This window comes from Apostichopus japonicus, chromosome 16 (assembly GCF_037975245.1).
Source record: "Apostichopus japonicus isolate 1M-3 chromosome 16, ASM3797524v1, whole genome shotgun sequence".
In the NCBI taxonomy this organism is placed as follows: Eukaryota; Metazoa; Echinodermata; class Holothuroidea; order Aspidochirotida; family Stichopodidae; genus Apostichopus; species Apostichopus japonicus.
This window is the reverse complement of record NC_092576.1, coordinates 42,278,971-42,304,391: the sequence shown is the minus strand read 5'-3', so window position 1 is coordinate 42,304,391 and position 25,421 is coordinate 42,278,971. Positions and strand designations below refer to the sequence as shown.

Here is a 25,421-nt window from a genome sequence, read left to right as displayed (position 1 = left end):
TACCAACTGGGTATGGTAGGCTTTATATGTTCGCGATGTTTACGTAATATATAATAGGCATTTCAAGTGCGTGTTGACACCATTTGAGTGCATTTGCTGCGGAAATGGGAGTGCTAACTTCAAGTCACTCGTTTTACCTATTCGCCTGCAGTACGTCAATTACCAGATTGATGCGTTTAAACAAACTGGTGAATTTGAAAACCAGATTTATGCAAGAAGAAAACGTCGATGGACAATTTTCACATGGTTAGTGCGATGTATTAGTTATTATCTAATCGACCATCATTACTCATTGTATAATATCACCTGTCATCGATCAGATAAGGCCATATAGTAAATATACACCCCCAAATGAAATAACAAAGGTTGTCGGTCCTAGTACTTATGTGACTTCAGATGGTAGGACATGGAATGTGGATCGTATGTCACCTTTTTCAAGGAATGTACCTAGTATTACTGATGATGAAGTGTCTGATCTGTTACATGGTGTACAAAGTCATGATAGACTAGGTCTACCATTTATCCAGCCACATGCTCCTCAGTCTGTTTTACAAATAAATATTTCTCTGTCATAATTGCTAATACTTTTCTATTTAAAACAAGGGGGAAAATGTGATATATTAGTTATTATCTAATCGGCCATCCATTATTACCAAAGTGATATATTAGTTATTATCCAACCGACCATTATTGATCATTGTATAATATCACATGTCGTATGCCTGTGACCTACATACCAATATGGTCAGTTTGTGACCCTTCCGGACTTCTGCTGAGTCTGTCTTATTTATGTTATTATATAATATAAGATATGACAGTTGCTATAAAGGTACTCACCCAGGAAGACATGGAATAAATGGTGAACTCATATATTCGTTTCCTGTGTACTTATTTATTCATCCTACTACTTACAATATTAGCGTGCGACATAACATTTAGAAAGAGAAAAATCAGAAATATGAGGACAATGTATTAAAATTCACCAATATGATTTTATGGCTGAAGTTCCGAACACCACTTTGTTATTTCTTTCTCAACCATGAACTTATCATCCCCTTTCCTCAGAAATCTTATTTAGAAAGTCATTTATGATATATATATACCAAATGAATTTATGTAATCAATAACAAAAGAGAATGATGTAAGTTTTGTTGTTGTATTTGTCTTTAAAATATCAAGAATCTGTATTTTTGCCTACATCCACCTGACTAAGAAGTCTCTGGCACTTTATTTGCACTTTATTCGCACGACTTCTAAGGCAGGTGTCTCACTTTAATTGATCCATTTTTTTTACTGAATCAACATGTTCTTCGAATTTAATTTGGAGTCTTGGCTAGCTTTATTTATCTGTTTAATGTACTCCTCAACTTGAGATACCTCTTGAACAATCGGATTAACTCCATCCATGGCCGTCGTCAAGGCTTATGCACCTGTTACTACCTGGTGGTTATCATGGTAGAACAAACAGGCATCGCACATCATAGCATGCCCCACAAAAGTACCGCAATAGTTGCAAATGCTATGGATAAATGCTTTGGCCTGCAGTTGGTCGTTGACATTGCTTGTTACAGAGCGGAAAGAGAGGTGATTTCTTATTCAACAATTCTATTAAGCATTGATTGCAACAGTATCAATGCCTCGTTATGCGGCATCATCAGCATTGTTATGATAGTACCGTGTAACGTCTATGCAAAATTAACTATTTGTATCGTATGGGGGAATCAAGCATTCAGACAACATCTGGCTACACGTTATTTTAACATTGTTCATTCACGAAGCATACACAGAGTCAACAGCTGACTTAAGTACCACAGGTTGTTCGAACAAAAAACGACTGCCAATTTAACTTCACCAGATATGTATGCGTTATAATTGTTGTAATTGTTATTTTGCAGATATCCAACTATGATTTAGTGTCTCTTTTCTACAAGTCGTCTTCAAACAAGTCGTGTTGTTTATTGAACGTCTATTCTTGACCACCGTTGGATTATTATCCTCATCCATCGCAATATTTTTTGATTAGTTTATCACGAATTACAACCAAGAGTTACAATGGCATCGAATAGTAGAATTTGTTTTCCAAACTACGCGCGATTATTATGAGTCAATATTCATATAATTGTTAGTAACTAAATACCAAAAAAAATTCAAAGTGGTAACTATTGAGTAAAGTTCTCATGCGTTATATAACATCATGTATTTAATAACGACCTTTAACTATGATCAATAATCCTTCTAATCAGAGAAAGTTAAATCATTTGTCTTTCCAAGCTTTACGCAACCAGGACCACATTCTACGTCCATTCGTCTTTAGCGTAACTTTTTCTCGAACAAAGCGAAGCAAAACCAGGAGCACCTCACCTGCAAAGTAAAGTAGATTATATGTCAACGTAGTACCTGAGATTGAGGTTGCTATCCATCATAAAACTCATTGCAGTATTAGGAATTTTAAGTTTCGTAATATATTCATATATGTAACATTCTTCAAGGTAACTGTTGTTTGGGCAAAATAAAATAAAGGTTCAGAACACAAATATGTATTTCACTTGTAATTTGAAATTGTTGTATGCAAAGTAAGCAAAGACTGCTCGATATTGCAGTACAGACGTTTGCTAGTACAATGATTCTCAGAAAGGAATACTGTCGCACTTTATTATCCTAATATTAGAACCAGGGCATATGTATACTCTAGCACGAAACACGTAGGACATCTTTACATTTATTACTTTTGACGAAAGTAACAGCATGGGTGAGAAGATGCTGTTGAAAATAAATGACGTTAGCCCACGTCCCGACTTCCAAAGAAAATAACTATCATTGCTTGCAGTAGTCCGTGTCGCATAACGCAGTGCTATTATTTGCGGTTGTATCGTTGTTCATAATGGTAAGAAAGAAAAAAAACTGATCACATAAAAAATAATCCATGCGTGTTAATTGGTAACGACTAATTGATATCATGCTATAGATAAGACATACCTGCTACAGCAAGGACGATTCCAACGTCGAGTAATATGAGCAATGTGGATAGGGTTGCTTGGTACTGAACGGCCACAGGAACTGCTGCTACCAAGATATTGAGGAATATCGCAATGAGCGAAAACAGCTACAAAAAAGAAGTAGATATTAATATTAAACCGTTCACCTAATTATAATTCTATATTTGTTTCACTTCCTTGCATGTATCTGTCAGTGAGGTTGCAACATAAATCGTCTAAGCGATATGCTGATTGAGCATAGCATATTTGCTTAACTCATCGTTTATTCATACGCGTGCCCTGGCTATAACCAAAGAAAACAATTTTCCTATAAATCAATGCAAACCATCTTTATAATAGATTATGGGCCTTGTGATCAGTGGCTTACATCATACCTATCATTGGTAATAAACAAAACGTACATAATGCATACGTTCGACTGTGGCAAGTAATCATATACTGTAATGAGTTCCGACTTTACCTGTAGATGCTGTTCAAATGGAATTTTCATAGGAGAATATTTCACATGAAGAGACAAGAACAAAACCGAGGTTCCGATGGTGAATAGCTTCGTCAAAGCGTCTTCCCAGCCAAGGAGTGTAATTAACATCGTCTGTCCGACCTTCCTTCCAAGCTCCAATATCTCCCAGAACCAGAATTGTTCTTTGTAGTTTTCGGTAAGAAATTTCAAGCAGGATGGAATAGTTCGACATGTCGCTTGATGACCACTAAATAGGGGTGTGATTTCGTTGGCACTCAAGCTGTTACTACAGCAGTCATCATTATTACTTTCTTTTATAATCTTCTTCTCTGTAAGTTTCCTGCAATACTTTCGCAGCAGTATTAGAAGGATCAAAGGGTATGCTATTACATATAGAACGGTTGCAATGTAAGCTTCAGTTTGGTAGTGTGCAATAGATTTACAATTAACATCATAGTCAGCCCGGAGTAGTGAAATCGTAATGTTACCTTCACGGTCAACCACAAATGTATCGCAGGCACCGGGATATATTTCAAAAATAGCATCACAAGTTGGTTGGTATGTTATAAAGAGGATAAGAACTACGTAAGTAAGTAACTTGGATTTTATCTTATCTAGTTTAACCATAGTACCTGCATTAGTGGTTTTCTTGCAACATTGTAGGTAAACCTTGCATATTAGATATATGTTTGCTGGTACAACAATAATTCCTATCGGGAAAATGACCGCAATTTTGAATCGAATAATTGGATCAAGTAACAGATGGCTATTGAGACACTGAGGTCGGATAATCATTTTTAACAAATTTAGAGATACAAAAGAAATCAACTTTCCTACGTATCGTAATGGCCCAGTCCAACTAACGACGTTCACGCTCTCGTAGAGATCTCCAACTACTTGATAAAATCCAAGGAAGATTTTCATTCGTGATGAAAGTTTATCAACAAACAGTCGTTTGTCCTTTTGTCTCGTTTTTGTATTTTTCCATATGACTAAAATGGTTATTAATAAAAACGCCGACATTGTTATGATCATCTCTGAAATAATCCACCATTTCTGTTGACAGGGAGCGCAATAATTCAACACAGAGTAAAATGTTTTCTGACATTTACTGCAAAGCCATCCTCTGTAACCTTTCAGGCAATTACCATTGATTCCAGTCGGTGTGTAACTGTAGCTGTTTCTGCAGCTTTTGGGTCTCGGACACTTGAAGACTCGAGGTATCTTTAGATCATATCTAGTGGTCGATGGATTGTAACTGTCATTCAATGTAAGAAGATTTGTGACGAAGCTAGAGTAGAGTGAAACGTTCATACCAGTAAAAGACCAATTCCAATAGTAACCGGGTAACAGACTTTTAAAGTCATTGGTACAGTTTAAACCTTCATGTAAGCACAACTTACATAATCCAAATCGATCGATGCGGGAATAGTTCATTTTACAAAAGCAAGCTCTAAAACCAGCATGTCTAGAATGATCTGTTCCGTCTGGACACGTTGTGCAGTCCAATGCAGAGAAACCTCCCCCATCCTTGACAAAATTACCGTTACTGCAATTTTTACAATTCTTGCTTCCAATTTCGTCTTGATAAAAGCCACCTGATAAAAAAAAATAATAAGAATAAACTCGTACACGTGATCACAGTCGTTCCGATTCATCTAACACTTATTAACATGTGATCGATTCGGTTTAAAAAATCTAACGGCAAATGCTAACTAAAAGCAAAATAATGTTAAATACAAATATTGCACCGTTCAGGGTCTTTGAGTAAGACGAGGAATTAATACCATGCACTAAAGGAGAAGAAATATCTAGTCTCCACCTACCTCTTGCACATTCACGGCACATTCCATTTCCATCAGCAAAGAGACCAGGAGCACATGGACGACATTTTTCTTTACTACCAAATTTCTGACACATGAACCCTTGAGTTTGGAAGAACTTTTTTAGCACCTTGGCTTTCAAAGTTACTTCAGGAACAAATGTGTGATGAACGCAAAACCTGCATATGTAAAGTAGTGTTACATTTAAAAGAGATAAGAGAGCTCAAGTGATGTCAAGGTAGGAGATGAATGAATAAACGAAATATAGGCGAACTTACCCGGAAAATGTGTTCTTACTCCACGGTATTTGATGCAAGTTTTCACAACTCAAGAATCTAAGTAGTACAAAATGCAATTCCTCCTTTTAATTTTACATGATGTAATCAGTGTGATACGTCTTCTTTTGTAACTGATTCAAAAAATGAAAATGCTTAAAATGATGTCATCGGGAATGAAACTGTTACTTTCAAAAATCAGGCTTGGTTTGAATACCACGTCGTTCAATTACCTATAGAAATATGGTACTTTTAATTGGTGCATAAAGTCTGGCGGGTTATTATTTAGTACTTATTTTTTACTACTTACATCGTTGCATTACCCATACCACGTAAAGCTGATTCAGATATGTTACTGATGTTGTTCTTGTATAAGTGACTAAAAACGAAAGAAGTGAATCAATAAGGACATTGGGAGTGGGTGATCGAAGGAATAAATGGTAAAATGTTATGAAGTTTAAAAGGTAATAGTAATATAATAAAGTAAAGAAAAATACTAGACCGATTTTTGATGCAAAAGGCGTCATACAGTCTAAGTATGCCAATAGTTCCGTAAACAGCATTGTATGCTTAATATATCTGTACTACAGTACAATATCCATTCAGATACCATTATTCAATCATTAAATCATTGTTTCCCGTATTATTTATTTCTTCAATTAATCAATTGACCTGCGTGGGTGAGTTGCCTTGCATTATTTTAGCATTTCACAAACTTAATTAATGTATATGATGTTATGAAGATATTTTCTTACGCAAGCAAGTAAGATTAACTTCTAAAATAAAGTCATCAATTTCACAAAATAACAGTTTTCTGCTGAAACTGAGCATTTTCTTAGACATATTAAGTAATTTAGCAGTTAACGGAAAAAAAAAAAAAACTAAACGCTTCCTTTTTGTACTAGATGTAAATCATTTCACATTATGTATATATGTAGAAAATCATAACATATAAGATTATTACAATTTAATATTCTTTACTAATGTACTTAGAAATGTTACTCACATGTTTAAGACTTCGCTTCCAAAGCTGTCGTTCGTCAATTCCGTGATGGAATTTTCAAATAGATATCTTCAAACATAAAATACTATGAGCTTGGTTGGTTGTACATAACAACATCAATACACACTATAATAAAGAGACGCTTTGCAAGATATTGAAATTTTTGAACATGCATTCCTTACTTAGTTTCCTCTCCGAATGAACTATAATGTAATGGCCTACACAAATGAAATTCAATTGATAGTGTAAAGTTAAATTAGACGATGTATTAATACTGACCTTAGCTACACTTAACTACTACTTTTCCACTTACACATCTTCAAGAGTAGCACTGCTGAATGTTTGTTCCCCTATATATTTTATAGAATTGCCATTGAGAAATCTGGACAGGAGAAATTGAGAGAATAGGAAGACATTTTGATTGGACACACGGCTGCCAGAAACTTCATAAAACTGAAATACCATCAGGTGTTTTCAGGGACGCGTTGTTTCGTAAAATTAAGTGTTTTCGATTATCCCGAAATTAAGAGTTATAAGAAATTTCTATCTATAGCTAATTTACACAGCATTTTCCCATTATATATATATATATATATATATATATATATATATATATATATATATATATATATATATATATATATATATATTAGGGTGTCTGCATATAAAGTGGGAGGCTCGGCTAGAATTTTTGCACTGTTCTTGATTTTCAAACTCATCAAAATTGCAATTATATGTATTCATTGCCTTCATAACATTTGGCATTGTCGTTTAAAACAAATGTACCGTTTACTTACTTGACTTATACCAGTGTGATCAAATAATGTAACAACAGTTATGTACAAGTATTTGAAATGAAAGAGAGTGGGGGAGGAGAGGGGTGGTCGGATGGAACTGAAATTAAATAACTAGAGCAATTGCCATAAATATCGTAAGGAAATTAATTATTTTCTTCTACAAAGGAATCAAATACATCAGTAGTACTCACAAATAGTGAAGTGACGTTAGCCCATAGAAGTAAGCTTTGTTCAATATCTGAAATTTGTTATTCGACATAGTCCTGTTTTGGAAAACAAATGTATGAGTGTATGAGGTTTGTGTTAATGAGAAATTTTGAAGGGATTTGTGATAAATTCCTGTAAGTTTTGTCCTTACTTTTGTACCTGTATGGTACACGTACACGTATAGTACACATACGGAAATAATGTACCTTCTCAAAACATCACTTCAATGAATAATAGCTCTAAGTTTACGTTCCGTTCTCAGTCAGATCCCATGAATGAGTTCGATATTTTCACAATAGTTGGTAAACCTCATAAGCTAAGAGATTTAATGTAGATGCGATCATTCTAGCAAATGTCTGACCTTTCAATACCCAAATGGACTACTATACAAAAAATGTTGTGTTCCACAGATAGCATGTAAGAATTTATGTCTCATTAATTATTTGAAAAAAAAAAAAACTGTATGTTTTATATACTGTCGTTTTTCATTGTTCCATTAACTTATTTAGCTATTTAAGTTTCCGTTCTCATTAGCTTGCTTCGAATCACTTTGCATACAGAAATACAGCATAAGCGTAACCATTTATTAATATTTGAATTTCGTTTTCCTTTTTGCACATGAATCATAGACTTAATGGTACATATTTTAACATTCTGCAGAAATGCAATAAGTGCAGTGTATAACAAACTCCGATGATGCAAAATCGCGAATTTAAAAATAACGTGACTCCTATTCTATTAGGAATCAAACATTATTTATAACGTTCCAAGCGCCACTCAATAAACTTCTGTACTTAAACTTAAAAGAATATGTTGTTTAAAATATCCTTACTGATTCCCAACCCTTTTACTGAATAGAAATCTCTCAAAAAATCTACTTTGTATACTTACAGATATTCGATCTTTGGAGTTACTCTGAAGAATCCAGTTGGTATTGTCGAAAGTTGATTGTTGGCTAGGTTTCTGGGAAGAGAAATAACAACTGGTCCTAACACAGTAAGATAGCATGCTCAGTAATGATGAAAACTTATATACTTGCATCATGTCTGATTTGCTTATTTCATGGCTATACTTACAAAGCTCTGAGATCAGAACAGTTGGATAATAAATCTTCGGGTAAGTACTTCAGTCCATTGTAAGAAATATCTCTGATGTAGTAAAATAAATGAAGTAAAAGTAGTGTAGCAAAAGCAAAATAGATCAATTTAAATTAATCAAATGTGAAATGTCTGCTTTTTGTGATAACATGAAATTGATCAAATCGTTTACAAATGTTGTATAACAATACCTGAGACTCTGTTGTCAAATGGTTGGATTACGTTTGACAAGCTACAGAAGTGGACACCTTAAATGAATATTGGTTTGTTGTACAAGTATCATACTCCAAGGTTAAATTAAAACTCTGTATTTCTTACCAAATAGTAAAAGCCGCATACTGTTTATACATGCAAATTGTAGACTTATGTGCGTCTTTGTGCAGCTGCTTTTCACTTGCATTTTAATACTGTCTAATCAAATATAGTTTATTCTGTAACTTTATTTATTTGTATATATTAAATTGATCTCCCTATAGTTGATGTAGGGGTATAATACGATGGGGTTAATAAATAAATAACTTTATTGAACTGCGGGGCCTAATTAATTTAAAATTAATATTAGTGCATATTTAATGGTATGTACATATTTTAAATTATGACTTAAGTAGAACTGTAGCCTTGATTGTTTACAAAACAATGATATGCTTCTACAACTATTCCAAAGAAAGGCTATTACAATTGCAAATATCTAAAATTCACTTTTCAGGTTTTATTGATGATAACGTCGGCACCTTGATAGGGGTGTAGATGTTCATAATTATCAAATATAATAGCCAAAGTATTTCTTTAACTTCGTGTCAACAATAGAGCATCCACGTATCACATCCAACAACATTTGTCTTCGAAAATATGTACTACACTAAAATGTAATCTATTTCAGTCCAACAAAGAACTATTTTTCTCTTCTTTTTTTGACTTCGGCGTTTTGTTTCAGAACCAGAATTCAAAGCCTGTATTCAAAATTAAATAGCATAAGGCTCAAGCCTCACAAATGGAAGAACGGGATAAGTTTGAAGTGCAGAGCTCTTAAATTGATTACTGCTTTGCCTAAAATCCTCCTTTAATAAAAACCATTCGTTGTTGTTTTCTTTCCTTAATATAAGTGGGGGCCGTGCATGTGTAATTATCTCTTTTCATTTCAAATTGATGCTAAAGTTTCGTTTTAAGTACCAATTTGTAGGTAAGGCTCTGTAGAACAATTTTTCTTTTCGAGTGTCAAGCACTCACATCAAAATTTGATCTTTTGGGGGTGGGGTGGGGGTTCCCGACCCCCAATCGCGGCCTATGTGAAATATGAAACTATTGTAACTTTTGATTGGAATATCCGATCTGAACATTTGAGGTATGTATGGATACAGGATCAAGAGTAGTACATTTTCCTTTAGGCTTATTGCCCATAGAAGCAATAATTTTGCCAGTATAGGCGCATAACCAAAAACTAGACCAAGGGTCACAGGTCCAATAAGCTGAAACAAATAATTGTTTTGTAATAACCTGACAATTATACTTGTACCCAATGATAAAGTGATGTTTTCATCCATCTTTTTAACTGTTATACAATATGGTGGTGAGTAACTGCTGGATAATTTCTTGGATAACTTCTTGAACAATAGTTTTAATGAAAAAGTGTCAAACAAATTGACCATATAGGCCTATACATGCCAGTATAGGAAATTGTTCTGGTACAGCTACTTCTCGCATTTGCACTTGCACAGACGAGTGAACCTCAACTTTGTCCTCATGCATGTGCACCGGAGCAGGTTCTTGTGCAAGTGCACTTCACATCCAGGTGGAACACATCCCTGACGAGGGGCAGCGAGATCCAAAATGGGAAGCAGCTTGCCATCCTCTTCTTTCCATCCATGATTAATGGGGTTATTGACCGGCATCATGGACATTTCGGGCTGTTGTCCAGATACTCGCTTGGAAGACACTCCCTTTGAGGTGTTGATCTAAAGTAACACTTGTTTGAGGAATTCTCTCCACGTATCTCGTCGTCTGTGAGAACAACCTCATTCGGACGAGGTCAACGTCACTTTCCTCGTTTGACTCATTGGAGTACAGTCTACAAACAAAGTTTCTTGTCATTTTTTTCAGCTTTGGCGATGTTTGGAATGGAGTATCGACGATTGTTGCAAATTCCTCCATGAGGGTTGGAACTTCCTGCATTAACTTGCAGCAATATCGCTTACCCTTAAACATGAAGGAAGACGTGCTGTCTGATCCAGTGAATGCGTGGAAGAGGGAAATTGCTTTGCAAGTTGTCGTGTCCAGGCTTGTAGCGATTGTATTCAGGGAGATAATTCCCTGTGTCTTTCCCGCCTTGTATCAAAGGTCTTGCCTTGGAAAGTTGTACCAGGAAGGGAGTGTATCAGTACTCCACCGTCAATAACAAGTCGTAAAAATCTTGCGCAATCAGCTCCTCGTCGAAAGAAATGGTGCTACTTGCACTGGTTTCCATGATGTATAACAACAAATCTGATTTGGTAAAATAATTGAGAGACCCTTCGGATGACAACGCAGGTGGGTATGGGGAAGATTCGTGACAAAAAAACTCCTCCAAATTACCTCCACGGCTGTCTAGCACAACGAAGGCTTCCCCATAGAGTTCTGCATGACGTTTAAAGTGCTGCATTCTTAGCTTAGTTGCTGTCCTCTTCTTTGTTTTCTTCTCATGGAACAACAGCAAGTTATTCCGCTTGATCGGTGATGTCAGAAGCGTAACATTTGGATCGAGCACACTCTCCCTTTTACTGCTCTTGTGTGTCCCATAGATTCGAATTTATGGACAGATTCGGCAGCAGCCGCAGACTTACACACATTGTTATTCAATGTAACCAGGTCATTACTTTCCTCCTCAAAAGGACTCTCCTTGCTCAGCAACACCTCTCTCAGATCTTAAATATTGCGTTGAAATCGGTGCTGAGATGCATATCCTTCCTCATGATGAGGGAGTTCTTCATCATCCTCGTTGTCGTTTACTCCAGTGAACTCCTCAACGAAGCGGCTGATTTCCGGGCCAATCACGATTCAGCGCTCAAGCATGGCAAGGTTCCCCGTGAGACCAATCATGCCACCAACTCTTTTCACCCTTTTGTTTGCTTGCTCATGTGCACGATCAATTGGTAAGGATGAAAAACGCCGATTGCTTCAAGTTATCGTCCATTTTCCCCTCTTAAACTCTACCTGGATGCTACCTGGGAAACTTTACAGGTCTCGGGTAAAGATAGGAATCCACCTGGCATAATTCTGGTGATCGAAAGCAAAGAACAGAAGCACAAGCTTCCGCAGGGTAGTGACCATGAGTTCAAACTTCCGTTCCCGATGTGCCCGAATGAACATAAATATGATCTGTTGGTACTTGTGTACGAGTATCCAGAATTTGAACGCTGGGCTATCTTGAGAAGCTACCATGACCCAATCCTCAAAGGTGATTTCGGTTCCACTGTCTTCGTAGGCTCGTTTCAGAAGGCTGTCGAGTACCACAACAGTAACTGGATAGGCATATCTTGTTCTCATTACATTGGACGCTTTCAAAAATGACGTGGCTGCTGCTTCTGTCTTTACTAGCCCAGCTTCTTTAAGGGCTTCTGGCCATCCAGACCCATGCAAAAGATCTCCCATGGTGCTCCACAAAGCCATTTTAATATGGAGCCCACCTAGCATCAACACAAAATTGTCTTCTCCGAAGATGTCAGGGAAGGTCCACTGATTTTTTTTGCAAGGTCATAGAGTGGTTGGTTCACTACCAAAACAGGAACTTGGTAAGAGTTGAGGTGCTCAGTTGTCTTTTTTACTAGTGCCATGCCATGTCTAATCATTCCCGGAGTGGCTGCTATCTCATGGAAAAGTGGCAGGGCTTCAGTGCCCTTGTCAGGTTGTCCAACAGCATCAGATCGAGCAGCATGGAATGAAGACCACATCGATCGAGTGCCTTTTTCTAAATCAGAATCCACATTTATGCTGTCATGTACTGTATTCATCCATGCCTGTTCATACTTTTTACTCCTTACCGAATGAACTCATTGCCACTGGCTGCACATGTTTTTGGAGGTTGGGTGACGAGCTTACGGAAGGTGGTACAAACGTATATGAACGAGGCAGGATGGATCCACTGCTGCCTGCTCCTGTTTTCTGTAAGTTAATTCTTAGACATTCTTGGTCCAACCCAGGCTTCTGTGATGAAGGAAACTGAAATATTGAAATCCCTGTTCCATGGAAGGATGCGCTTGCAGTGCGTGATGTGGGATTGTGATCCAAGTTATCCAGGGCCGCAACTGTGAAAATGTTCTGACGTAAATTTGAAGGACAGACTATATCTGCATTGTTCTTTGTTTGATCTGCAATTGCCTGTGCAAAGCTTACTTCAATGGTGAGGACTTTCTTATATGACACGCTCAGAGCATATTTGTGTAGTAGTTGTACCAACTTCTTGCTTCTTGTTTGGGAATGCAATTTGAGGGCAAGGAACACTGCAAGTGGAGGCTCACAATTCATGATCGCAGAAAGAGAAGCCATATTTAGCATAGTCACCTGACTCACAGAGAGGATCTTTCTTGAATTATCTTGTTCTGCCGATGATTTGGGCCCTGCGAAGAGTTGACGGAAGAAATACTTGATACGTTGTGAAACAGATGATTCTTCGCAACCAGAGGGAAATGAACCATCATACCTGAATGCAGTTTCATGATCCAAAACAGCTTTACGGAGAATCGAAGCTGCCATTAGTAATATACGTGCTTCCTCATCTGGTGTTTGAGTTGCATCTGATATGATCTGTCTAGCCCTCTTGGAACAAACGATGAAAGTCCGGTCACGGATACCTTTCTCCTCTGTTAAATTCGGAAAGTTTTCGAGAACTGTTTTCTTTAGACGTGTGCGGTTCACGGTCTTCTGGATACCATGTTGTTCTAATCTCTCTGTCATCATATCTGTCAGATCTTGTAATGCAAAAATTCTACGACCTCCAGCGACTTCTTCCTTAATGAATTGGAGCAATTCATTTTCTGTTGTAGCCTCAAGGTTTTCGCTAGTCATTTCTTGTTACAAATTGCATCGTAACGTCGAGTGAACCGTGTGTAGCAATTCCGATGATACTTGGCTTCAAGGGCGACCATATCACATTCTGCCACGAGTGCCACGATACGCTCTTCTCCCAGTGCGACTGCCTTTTGGTGAGTTCAACCTTCTTGAAAGAAGGGTCTGCTGCATTTGTTTCGTCACCACAGAAGAGACATAGATTTTGATTAACAGCTGCAATAGTCCGCCGAGTTCTTTTTCTTGCTGGAAGCAATCCTTCATAATGACGTTTATTTGCATGATCTAGTGCTGATGCCCTGTAGAGCTGACGACATGATTTATGTCAGGAGGCCTGATTCCTCAGCATGGATTCTGCATCTGGAATTTCTATGTCTGGGTGGGGAGCAGCACTTATCGCCTTAAACTGACGTACAGGGTTTGTGATTTGTGTGTAGGCTCCCTTTCTTCGACTGGCGACTGGATACAAATGTTGGGTTCATAAAGAGATAGAGTGCTTTTTCCTAAATTGATTTGCACTGCAGTGAAAAACTCCCATTTCAACTTCACAGCCATCCATTATATCTGAAAACTGTAAAAAGAAAGTGATCAACATAATAAAGGGTTTTCTTCAGTTTGATTTGGAGAAATGGCAGACTAACCTTAGCTCGTTGACACAGCCATAATAAAAAAATGGAAAAAAAGATGAACAGGAGAGAGAAAAAAATAACACCCGATTTGCGTCATTACTTTTTGAATTTAACGTCTCATAGGTTTAAATTATCGTATAAAATATGCTTCAATTAGGCTTGCATAAATACCTAGGTTAAGACACCAAGATTACCATTATATGTTGAAAAGGACAGAATTTAAGAGGAACAATTCGAAAAAAACCCCCGAAATTGCAGCCAGTTTTGATTTCCAGCATACTCAAAACATCAATATTTCAACTCCAGTTTATTTCTTACACTTAACTAACTTAAACCCTTTATATTTACCCTGTGACGTATTTAGAGAGGGGCTACGACACCATAGCCCCAACCCCCAATCTCCCAGTAATACATTGAGAAACATCAATATTATATACTATTTTTCTCGTTGACCTCACAGGATCTTTGCCTCAGTACCTCACCAGGGGCCCTTGACCACACACCTATAGGCAGTGGTGTTACTAGGATCTGGGTCCAAAATGGGTCTTTTGCGTGACAGGGGATTGTTGGGTGACAGGGGGCCCGGCGGTCTGTATTAATTATATAATATTTAAAGAAACGCAAGTTACGACCCCCCACTATATAGACAAAACATTACGCAAAGGAAAAATAAAATAAAAGGTCTCCAGAATTCCACAATATAAATTAGGATTAATTCGATGGAATATGCAAACAACTTTCTGACAACAGTTTGAAACTTTCACAAGGAGGCCGGTGACACTGACTGCACCAGAGCCCTTATGCTTTTTGCTACGTCACTGCCAACAGGAACAAAGCTATAATAGTTGCGGCGTCATCAATTTTTTTCGGAATATCTGACGTAAGACACTTGCATGCCCCCCCATCCCCCCTATAAGAAAGTTCTGGCTACGCCATTGCAAATATATCTGCTTTGAAACTGTTGAAGCCTACTTCAAAAAAAGTGGTCGTGTTTTATTCCTATGTGACGTATTTCTGGTCCCATAATTCCGCTACCGCCGAAGGATCGCCCTCAACAGGGCCTTTGCCATACTTGACTGACTGTGGGGAGGAGGAACACGCAAAACTTCGAAGAGCTAAAAAAAAAGGTCACCATGTCAAATTTTCATACTTTTTCGGAAACTAATTTTCTGAAGAGCTAAAAAAAAAGCCCACCGCATTTAACTGGGGGATCTTCATATTTTTCGGAAGCAGAATTTTCTGAAAAAGCAAAAAGACAAAAGGGTCACCGAATCAAACAGTTCCCTGTGGCGACGGCCTTGGCCCCCAGGATATCACGGGGTCCTTCCAGGACTTTCTGGGGCGATTCTCTGTTCCCGTCATTCTGTTACCGCTGGAAAAGCGCACTATGGAGTCTACACACTTAAACAATTAGCTTAGGCCTGTCCCTTAATTAGGCCATTAAATCCGGAAGTGGATTTAAACTTTCAAAGCAATTCTACGCTAACCCAAACCCACTCTCACTGATTCAGCTAAAGGCCTATGATATTACTATTTCTAAACAATATCCGAGGCCTACACCAAATGTAATCGTAAATTACTCACTTTTTCACCGGTTTTCTGTGTCAGGTCTTCAATGTCTAATTAGTGTGTACATCAATGGCAGCTTGATATCGGATGGGGTTCGGTGTGCTGTAAGCCTGCAGGTGAATTACCAATTCCTCCCCATACACCCCTAACCCAGTTTTGTTTTTACCAAATTTGGGGGAAGGGGGTGTGAAGTGGTTTCTTTTAAGGATTTTGACCTTCCCTCTCCTATGGAGCCAATTTAATTTGGTTATAGGTCCATAGGCATACTGAAAAGGTATATGGAGTATTATGGTCCAATTTTATTTTTGGAATTATGACCTTTTCCAGGAAAATATGTAATTCACGATTTTCGATGGCGGCCATTTGGATAATGTGACACTCGAACCAAAATTGTTTTATAGATCCTGACCTTCAAATTAGTTGTGAAAACGAAACTTTTGCATCAACTTGAAATGACTGAGTGTTGGGGCCCCCCACTCAAGAGACGGAATACCATAAGTCCATAGTACGGTAATTAGACACTAACAAATACTTTAGATGATTATTGTTTCTGAAGAGCCCTTGCTGGATTACACTGATGAGGTTGTGAGAGATGTCACTGTGGACAAATAACGAGAGAATATATGTAGTCACACACAAACAAAGCAGATGTTATAAAGAAAAGACACCAAAGAAAGAGCCTGAGCAGAGAAGCCAAACAACCAAACGATTGATCCGCTCTCAACCTCAGTCCCCTCGTTATTCCAAACCAATTTCTCCGGTAGTTCGACCAATTGATTGTGACTAAGGTAACTGCAAGTAACAAAAATGTATAGTTAAAAGCAAGAGGCAGAAATGCGTCAACCTTGCAACATTGTTTGTGATTTTTGTTCTGTAAAATGCACGTTTCACTGAAATACTAAACAGTTTGAAGCAAAGTAGATTATGGATTGTTACTACTAATTTCTTTGAAACAAAGATTGTAGAATACAAAATAATAACATCTCGGAAAATTAGGCATTCACTGTTTTTACATCATCATTGTGCATAATTAGCTAATATGTATATATTAATTAGTATTACGAGAATTAAGAAAATACTTGTAAAGTGGTCAATCTTTGATGGATATTCATGGGAGTTATGTGCATAATGTAGTATGCATTTTAGAATGATTAAGACAATATTTTTAAAAGGTGTTCGTGAACTAAATAATATGGAACCATTCTCACTAGCTGCAGTCAATACACCTGGTAATCAGATCGTGTTAAAAGACAAAAAAACTGTAGCTGAAATGTATGCTTGGACCACAGAAAATGTGTTCAACTGTCACTATGACAACTGTAATAAAAAATGGCCCACGTGTACAAGCAGCACACACTTCTTTGGTTGTTCTAGCAAAGATAATATTGTTCTTTCCGTTTTATTATTCTTCTTTTTTAATTGCTTAATATAACTTAATATAACTTTAATATAACTCAAATAAATTTCAATTTCGTTGCAGTGATGAAAGCATTCCAATGAATAGAAGTCAAATTGTTCATTGATAAATCTCTATTGAAAGAAATTGAAAGAAAACTTTGACAGCATCACGGATGATAACGCATATCTTTACATGAGTTATATTGTTTTACAAGCATAAAATACACAAAAGAAATTAAGTATCACTAGTAAACATAATAATAAAAGGACCGCTTAAAACGCGCCTTATCTGTCAACCTGAAGCTCCTGACACAGATAATGAGAAATATTTTAAACTATACAGACTCGCTATGAAATGAAAGTAGCTAAATAGAGTTAATCAAGTATAGTTGAGGGTTCAGACAAAGAGGAAAGTGTTCAAAAAGGAAAGTGATTTGAATTTGGTGAGGTAGCTTTCCCACCGAATGCTGGGAAGTAGCGAGTTCCAGAAGGTTGACCCAGATGCGGAAAAAGATCGGTGTCCCAAATAGTGCTATGTTGTAGTCTAACTAAAACATTAATACCAAGATGAAAAAAAAAGACAAGTGTTTGATCTGTTTCCTCAAAAATAAACATCAGATGACAATGACTTAATCTTGTTTGAACGCAGTTTGAAGTATATTAATTTTTATTTTCGCATTTCAGTTAAATTTTATCATTATTATAAATATAGCATGATTATAATATCAACATCTACGTTAATTAAATATGCTTCCGTTATCAAACATTTCACCTCTTGCAGGACTATAATCATTTCATTGTGCGGAATAATCAAGTAAATTATGCTGTGTACTTTGAAATTGTTAAATTGGTGTCTTCAATTATGTAAATCTTGTACGATACTATGAAATAAAATAATAATACGAACATCAATTGTAAATTCTCGTTATTCCAAACCAATTTCTCCGGTAGTTCGACCAATTGATTGTGACTAAGGTCACTGCAAGTAACAAAAATGTATAGTTAAAAGCAAGAGGCAGAAATGCGTCAACCTTGCAACATTGTTTGTGATTTTTGTTCTGTAAAATGTACGTTTCACTGAAATACTAAACAGTTTGAAGCAAAGTAGATTATGGATTGTTACTACTAATTTCTTTGAAACAAAGATTGTAGAATACAAAATAATAACATCTCGGAAAATTAGGCATTCACTGTTTTTACATCATCATTGTGCATAATTAGCTAATATGTATATATTAATAAATATAACTAGAACTAAGTTTTGTGCATGATTTATAATATTGGGGTGAATAAGACAGTATTGTTCATAGGTGTGTACCAATAATATGGATCCTCCCTCACTAGCTGCAGTCAATACACCTGGTAATCGCATCGTATTAAATGACAAACAAGAACCAGGATTGGAGTACATAGATTGTCTTCATCTGTCACCATGACAACGGCAATAAAAATATCACGTATATCACATGTACAATTCAACACACACTTCCTTGGCTGTTCTAGCAAAGTATAATCTTGTTCCTTCCGTTTTATTTATATTTGTATATAGATATTTAATATAACTTTATTATAACTCACATAAATATCAATTTCGTTGCAGTGATGAAAGCATTCCAATGAATAGTAGTCAAAATGTTCATTGATAAATTTCTATTGAAAGAAATTGAAAGAGAAATATGACAGCATCACGGATGATAACGCATATCTTTACATGAGTTATATTGTTTTACAAGCATAAAATACACAAAAGAAATTAAGTATCACGAGTAAACATAATAATAAAAGGACCGCTTAAAACGCGCCATATCTGTCAACCTGAAGCTCCTGACACAGATAATGAGAAATATTTTAAACTATACAGACTCGCTATGAAATGAAAGTAGCTAAATAGAGTTAATCAAGTATAGTTGAGGGTTCAGACAAAGAGGAAAGTGTTCAAAAAGGAAAGTGATTTGAATTTGGTGAGGTAGCTTTCCCGCCGAATGCTGGGAAGTAGCGAGTTCCAGAAGGTTGACCCAGATGCGGAAAAAGATCGGTGTCCCAAATAGTGCTATGTTCTAGCCTAACTAAAACATTAATACCAAGATGAAAAAAAAGACAAGTGTTTGATCTGTTTCCTCAAAAATAAACATCAGATGACAATGACTTAATCTTGTTTGAACGCAGTTTGAAGTATATTAATTTTTATTTTCGCATTTCAGTTAAATTTTATCATTATTATAAATATAGCATGATTATAATATCAACATCTACGTTAATTAAATATGCTTCCGTTATCAAACATTTCACCTCTTGCAGGACTATAATCATTTCATTGTGCGGAATAATCAAGTAAATTATGCTGTGTACTTTGAAATTGTTAAATTGGTGTCTTCAATTATGTAAATCTTGTACGATACTATGAAATAAAATAATAATACGAACATCAATAGTAAATTCTCGTTATTCCAAACCAATTTCTCCGGTAGTTCGACCAATTGATTGTGACTAAGGTCACTGCAAGTAACAAAAATGTATAGTTAAAAGCAAGAGGCAGAAATGCGTCAACCTTGCAACATTGTTTGTGATTTTTGTTCTGTAAAATGTACGTTTCACTGAAATACTAAACAGTTTGAAGCAAAGTAGATTATGGATTGTTACTACTAATTTCTTTGAAACAAAGATTGTAGAATACAAAATAATAACATCTCGGAAAATTAGGCATTCACTGTTTTTACATCATCATTGTGCATAATTAGCTAATATGTATATATTAATAAATATAACTAGAACTAAGTTTTGTGCATGATTTATAATATTGGGGTGAATAAGACAGTATTGTTCATAGGTGTGTACCAATAATTTGGATCCTCCCTCACTAGCTGCATTCAATACACCTGGTAATCGCATCGTATTAAATGACAAACAAGAACCAGGATTGGAGTACATAGATTGTCTTCATCTGTCACCATGACAACGGCAATAAAAATATCACGTATATCACATGTACAATTCAACACACACTTCCTTGGCTGTTCTAGCAAAGTATAATCTTGTTCATTCCGTTTTATTTATATTTGTATATAGATATTTAATATAACTTTAATATAACTCACATAAATTTCAATTGTGTTGCAGTAATGAAAGCATTCCAATGAATAGAAGTCAAATTGTTCATTGATAAATCTCTATAGAAAGAAATTGAAAGAGAAATATGACAGCATCACGGATGATAATTCATATATGTTCGTGAGCTATATTGTGATACGACCATAAATATTCACATCATATTAACTATCACTAGTTTAACTAAACCAATGGTATTCAAAAATAAATGACACATGTTTGATCTGTGTACTCAAGATAGTAAGCAATCTTTGTTGAAGAAATTGTCTGGTTGATGATTTTGATACATTGTCTTCATAGTTCTTTATTCTAACCATGTAAACATTATCCCCACTTGACATTTTTTCTTGTAGAAATCTGGTTTTCAAATTCACCGGTTTCTCACCAAAAGCACCGTTTGTTCCAACGCATCAGTTTGACGCATGACGTTGGGCGAGCAAATAGGCAAACCGAGCGACTTGAAGTTAGCACACCCATTTACGCAGAAAATACACTCTCGCGTGTACACACACAGGTGATTGCCTATTATATATTAACGTACACATCGCGAACGTACGTAAACAGTCTTCCACGCCCAGTTGGTTGCACATAATACACAGTCACACTGAAACCACATTTCATAAACCGTGATTAGAAATCGCTGATATAAAGTTCACAGAAAAATGTTACAGTAAAAAGGAAGCTTTAAAGTGTTTAGAATATCAAAAGATGGAACTAAGCGGAATCAGAATATAGAGCGGAATTTAGTAACGAGAAGCTTAGGCTTCGCAGGACTGTGCGATTGTAAACGTAAGAGTATCCTAAATGTGAACATTCTTCGCGTTGGAGCTGGACAACGCGATGCAAAAACAACGAAGAGTCTGCTGTTCAAACTTATATTGTGTTACACAAAAATCACGAAATCACTGATGCACTGCAAATACATAGGCGCGTGTTCAACATGTTAATGTGCATATCATATAGGCAGTCATCAGTTATTACACCGCATGCCGATAACCGATGAATGCCTATATGACATGCAAATTAAGATGTTGAACGCGCGCGAAAAATTTTGGTTTATTTTCCGTATTGAACCCTTCCATATTGGTTATAATTATTGGGGAAGTCGTTACAATAATAACGATAATAATAATATCAGTTTAACCTTTGAAAAACACATTGCAAATTATTCTTCTTTCAGTAGGTGCCCGAAAAACTCCCAGCATATTGCCCGAATTTTCATCAAACAGAATTGAAAAACACATTGCAAATTATTCTTCTTTCAGTAGGTGACCGAAAAAAATTTCAGCATATTGCCCGAATTTTCACCCCCCAAAAATTGAAAAAAACACATTGCAAATTATTCTTCTCTAAGTAGGTGCCCTAAAAATGCTCAGCATATTGTCCGAATTTTCACCCCAAAAATTGAAAAAAAAACACTGCAAATTATTCCTCTATCAGTAGGTGCCCGAAAAATTCTCAGCATTGCCCGAATTTTCACCAAAAGTTTTATTATTTATAATAAATTTCACGAAAATTAATGAAGAAATTTAAATGTATTCAAACGCGGTTTTTTGTTGTGATTACTGTAGGAACTGAATGGAACGTGGGTTATGTCGTAATCTGCATTTGCAAATATGACGTCACGTTCGCCACAGTATATTTGAAACATCCATCCTAAAAGACGAAAAAAATCGTTTCTCTGTCAAACGCATCATTAGCGTTCTCATATTTTGGATTTTCTTTTGTAAAAGTATTAATCGTTTTTCAAGGTAACGTCTGGCTACCAGACAATTCTCTTAAAAACTGTTATGATGATATGAAAGTACGACATCAATAATATACATCGGATGAAAGTACATCATTTTTTTTTGTGAACGCAGTATGAAATATGGTGATATTTTGTTTTTCAATTAACGATTACAAACAGTGGGAGGTATACTGGATTATTCCATTGATATTTGACTAAAGCAAACATATTAAAGTGACAGTACTTTTCACAAAATTACAACCGAAAACGAAATAATATCAAACTTACATTTTAGTTACATTCGAAGGGATGTCAGTTGGGACATCGTGTAGGCTCCTATTAGAACAATCCATTGCGTAATAGTTGGTTGTTTTACGACAAAGGCATTTTGCAATACCCCCGCATGCAGTTCCAGGAACTTTTAAAGGGAATAATAATAATAATAATAATAATAATAATAATAATAATAATAATAATAATAATAATAATAATAATAATAATAATAATAATAATAATAATAATAATAATAATAATAATAATAATAATAATAATAATAATAATAATAATAATAATAATAATAATAATAATAATAATAATAATAATAATAATAATAATAATAATAATAATAATAATAATAATAATAATAATAATAATAATAATAATAATAATAATAATAATAATAATAATAATAATAATAATAATAATAATAATAATAATAATAATAATAATAATAATAATAATAATAATAATAATAATAATAATAATAATAATAATAATAATAATAATAATAATAATAATAATAATAATGATGATATGTTCATACACACATGCGATCCTTTCAATTTGTAATTAAAAGAATTGTTCTTCGTTTTATTGATTAATTTTCAATTGATTCAGAAACACAATATGTTTGTTGTGGGATTACCGCTTCAACTTCATCCTTGCTGTGATCACTTGTTTATGCTTTTGTTAGATATTTTTGGACCATAATCAGTATAAACTCAATTACGACTGCAATTACTACAAATTATCCATCATGACATATACGCCTTGGGCTCAGTAAAGTACGATTGTATAATCACCTAACTTCGATAGTTAAGTATATACTTTAATTCAAGAGGACTGCAATAGGTTTCGCACCAATTAGCAAATAATACACTTAAACAAGATTTAATGAACGTAAAAGTTATTTGATCGTTTAATTTTACCTTCATTTCCTTTCACAATTATATTAATGTGAATAGTGTAGAGGCAAAGCAATATGGTCAAACTCTTAGCATTCTGAAAGAAAAGGAAGCCACATTCACCTTTCGTTTTCAAACTAACGATGACTATAAAATAATTCACTTGATAAAAAAGAAATAGGAAGCTTCTTACAGCCTTTTCAAACTTGCGAAAGTTAAAGAAAACCGAACATTTATGTCACGATGTAAAATTCAGTTGTGATTCCCACGCAAAAGTAAGGAACAATTTCAGCCAAAATCAATATTCCATAGTCTCGGAATACTAATATTTGGGACGCGAATATCTAGAGTGCCACTATTATTTTAATACGAGGTTTATAATTTTCGTGTCGCCCTAGGCAGAAGCTGTACTGTGTCAAATAGGAAGGGTAAAATTAGTGGTGAAATATATGTAACTGACTTTCATGCAGAATAATAATATAGGTTGCAATTTTTTTTGAAAATTTTAATTAATATTTCAGAATTGTTTCTATGTAGGTTGTACCCACATACACGCTACGTATTTATCATTTGGAGCTGGAGCAACTGTAAGCAGCCCGGCTTGATTCAGCAATGCTAATTTGAAAAATGCCAAAGAAAAAAACAGTAGGAAAAGAAACAATCAAATCTAGATGAAGCGAAATATATAATGAAAGCAAAACAGGAAGAGAGCAAAAGCCTAGATCCCAAAAATATGAAATAGAACCAAAGCAGGAAAATTAACATGTTTACAATCCTGCATGATCACACTTGTTTACAGCTTTAATTAGTATATTGAGATATCTTGTAACAGGAAGTACATTATATTATAATTTAATATTTCTTTCTGTATTTAAAGTATTCAATATTTTCAGATAACATGGAAACATCGTGATACCATGAAGTCTCTCTTGTTTGCTGAAACTTCTTTTTTCAAGTAAAATGTTCATAAAGTCGGCGAACCGTATGTACGTTAAAGAAAAATTGTACTATAGACGCTGTCGAATATGTGTGCTCTCACCTGTACTCGAAGATATTTTACTCGCATAAGAACAGAAACTTGTCATTGCTTTGTTAAATGAGGATAACTTCCCATTAAATTTTTAAAAATCTTTTCTACACAATGGTACATTAACACATCTTCATGTGCCAAGTGCATCGATAATTAAATGCTTGCATTTTCAAAATTGACCCACATTGCTGTTATAATAATAACCGCGTCCGCGTATCTTATTTGGGACATTGTAGTCGTAACCGGGGCACTTTTGTCACGTTGCTAATTGCGTAGTCGGAGACCAGTGATATAATCATGTAATAGAGCTAAATGACCTTTAAGCTGCGTTATTTGTTTGTTTTAATTTGTTGCTTAGACAATGTTAACGTAACCCATATCCTAATATCGTTTGCACCCTTACTGCGTTACATTGTGTTAGGCTACGTAGACCCACCAGTCTTTGTAAACTACAAGGTGGTTCTTGTCCTGTGTATTATAGCATAGACTTATCGTAAATAAAGATAAAACATAAGCAACACAGTTATGCGTTAACAAGTTATGAATGTTAATACATCATTATTTATTTGTAGTATGTTACAAAACCCTGTGAAAATACTCGTGTCAATCACTTACTTATTACTACAAGGCTGTCCTACTATATCATGTCCTACTATAACCTATGAACTAAAATAAACATAAACAATACATATGACTTACTTTGTACTTTCTACGACAATCTAGCAACTATGTTATTGCCTACGTAGACTATTACTGCACCTAAAGTCATACTTAACTAACACAACCTTCAGCATTTAATATGTAGTCGCTTTATGTTCTAAAACCATATGTTCGTCACATATATTTGCCAACATCATTTAGTAATATAATACGTCCATATTATATCATCATTGCTAACCGACATCATGTTTGTGATAAAAATGTTAACTTACCTCAAACGTATACCCCATCTTTAGACAGTCAGACAGCCACACTGTTAATGATGCCGAATTGATTGATGCTTGTATATGTTGCTCGAGTAACTATAGACAGTAGACTGGCGTTACGTTATTTATCTCTACTGAATCGGTGTAACGGTGTTT

At 35.4% G+C, this 25,421-nt stretch overlaps 1 protein-coding gene across 5 annotated transcripts; it reads right to left on the bottom strand.

Annotated features, from left to right (window-relative positions):
* Nucleotides 1-872: 872 nt before the first annotated feature.
* Nucleotides 873-25,421, bottom strand: LOC139982659 (uncharacterized). 5 transcript variants are annotated; one of them, XM_071995691.1, is made up of 19 exons: nt 25,272-25,421; nt 23,334-23,406; nt 22,414-22,543; nt 20,387-20,458; nt 19,716-19,787; nt 18,870-18,941; nt 18,199-18,270; nt 15,909-16,685; nt 8,638-8,709; nt 8,453-8,524; nt 7,546-7,617; nt 6,871-6,939; nt 6,561-6,626; nt 5,865-5,933; nt 5,558-5,614; nt 5,283-5,458; nt 3,457-5,054; nt 2,977-3,103; nt 873-2,361 (listed from the first exon to the last, which is right to left on the bottom strand). In XM_071995691.1, exons 11-19 carry the CDS (start codon nt 7,611-7,613, stop codon nt 2,255-2,257), a joined length of 2,337 nt encoding a protein of 778 aa, XP_071851792.1. In that variant the 5' UTR covers nt 7,614-7,617; nt 8,453-8,524; nt 8,638-8,709; nt 15,909-16,685; nt 18,199-18,270; nt 18,870-18,941; nt 19,716-19,787; nt 20,387-20,458; nt 22,414-22,543; nt 23,334-23,406; nt 25,272-25,421; the 3' UTR covers nt 873-2,254. The 5 variants fall into 5 exon arrangements, with proteins under 5 accessions (XP_071851792.1, XP_071851791.1, XP_071851793.1 ...); XM_071995690.1 differs by having other exon boundaries at nt 16,420-16,685; XM_071995692.1 differs by lacking the exon at nt 18,870-18,941 and having other exon boundaries at nt 8,638-16,685.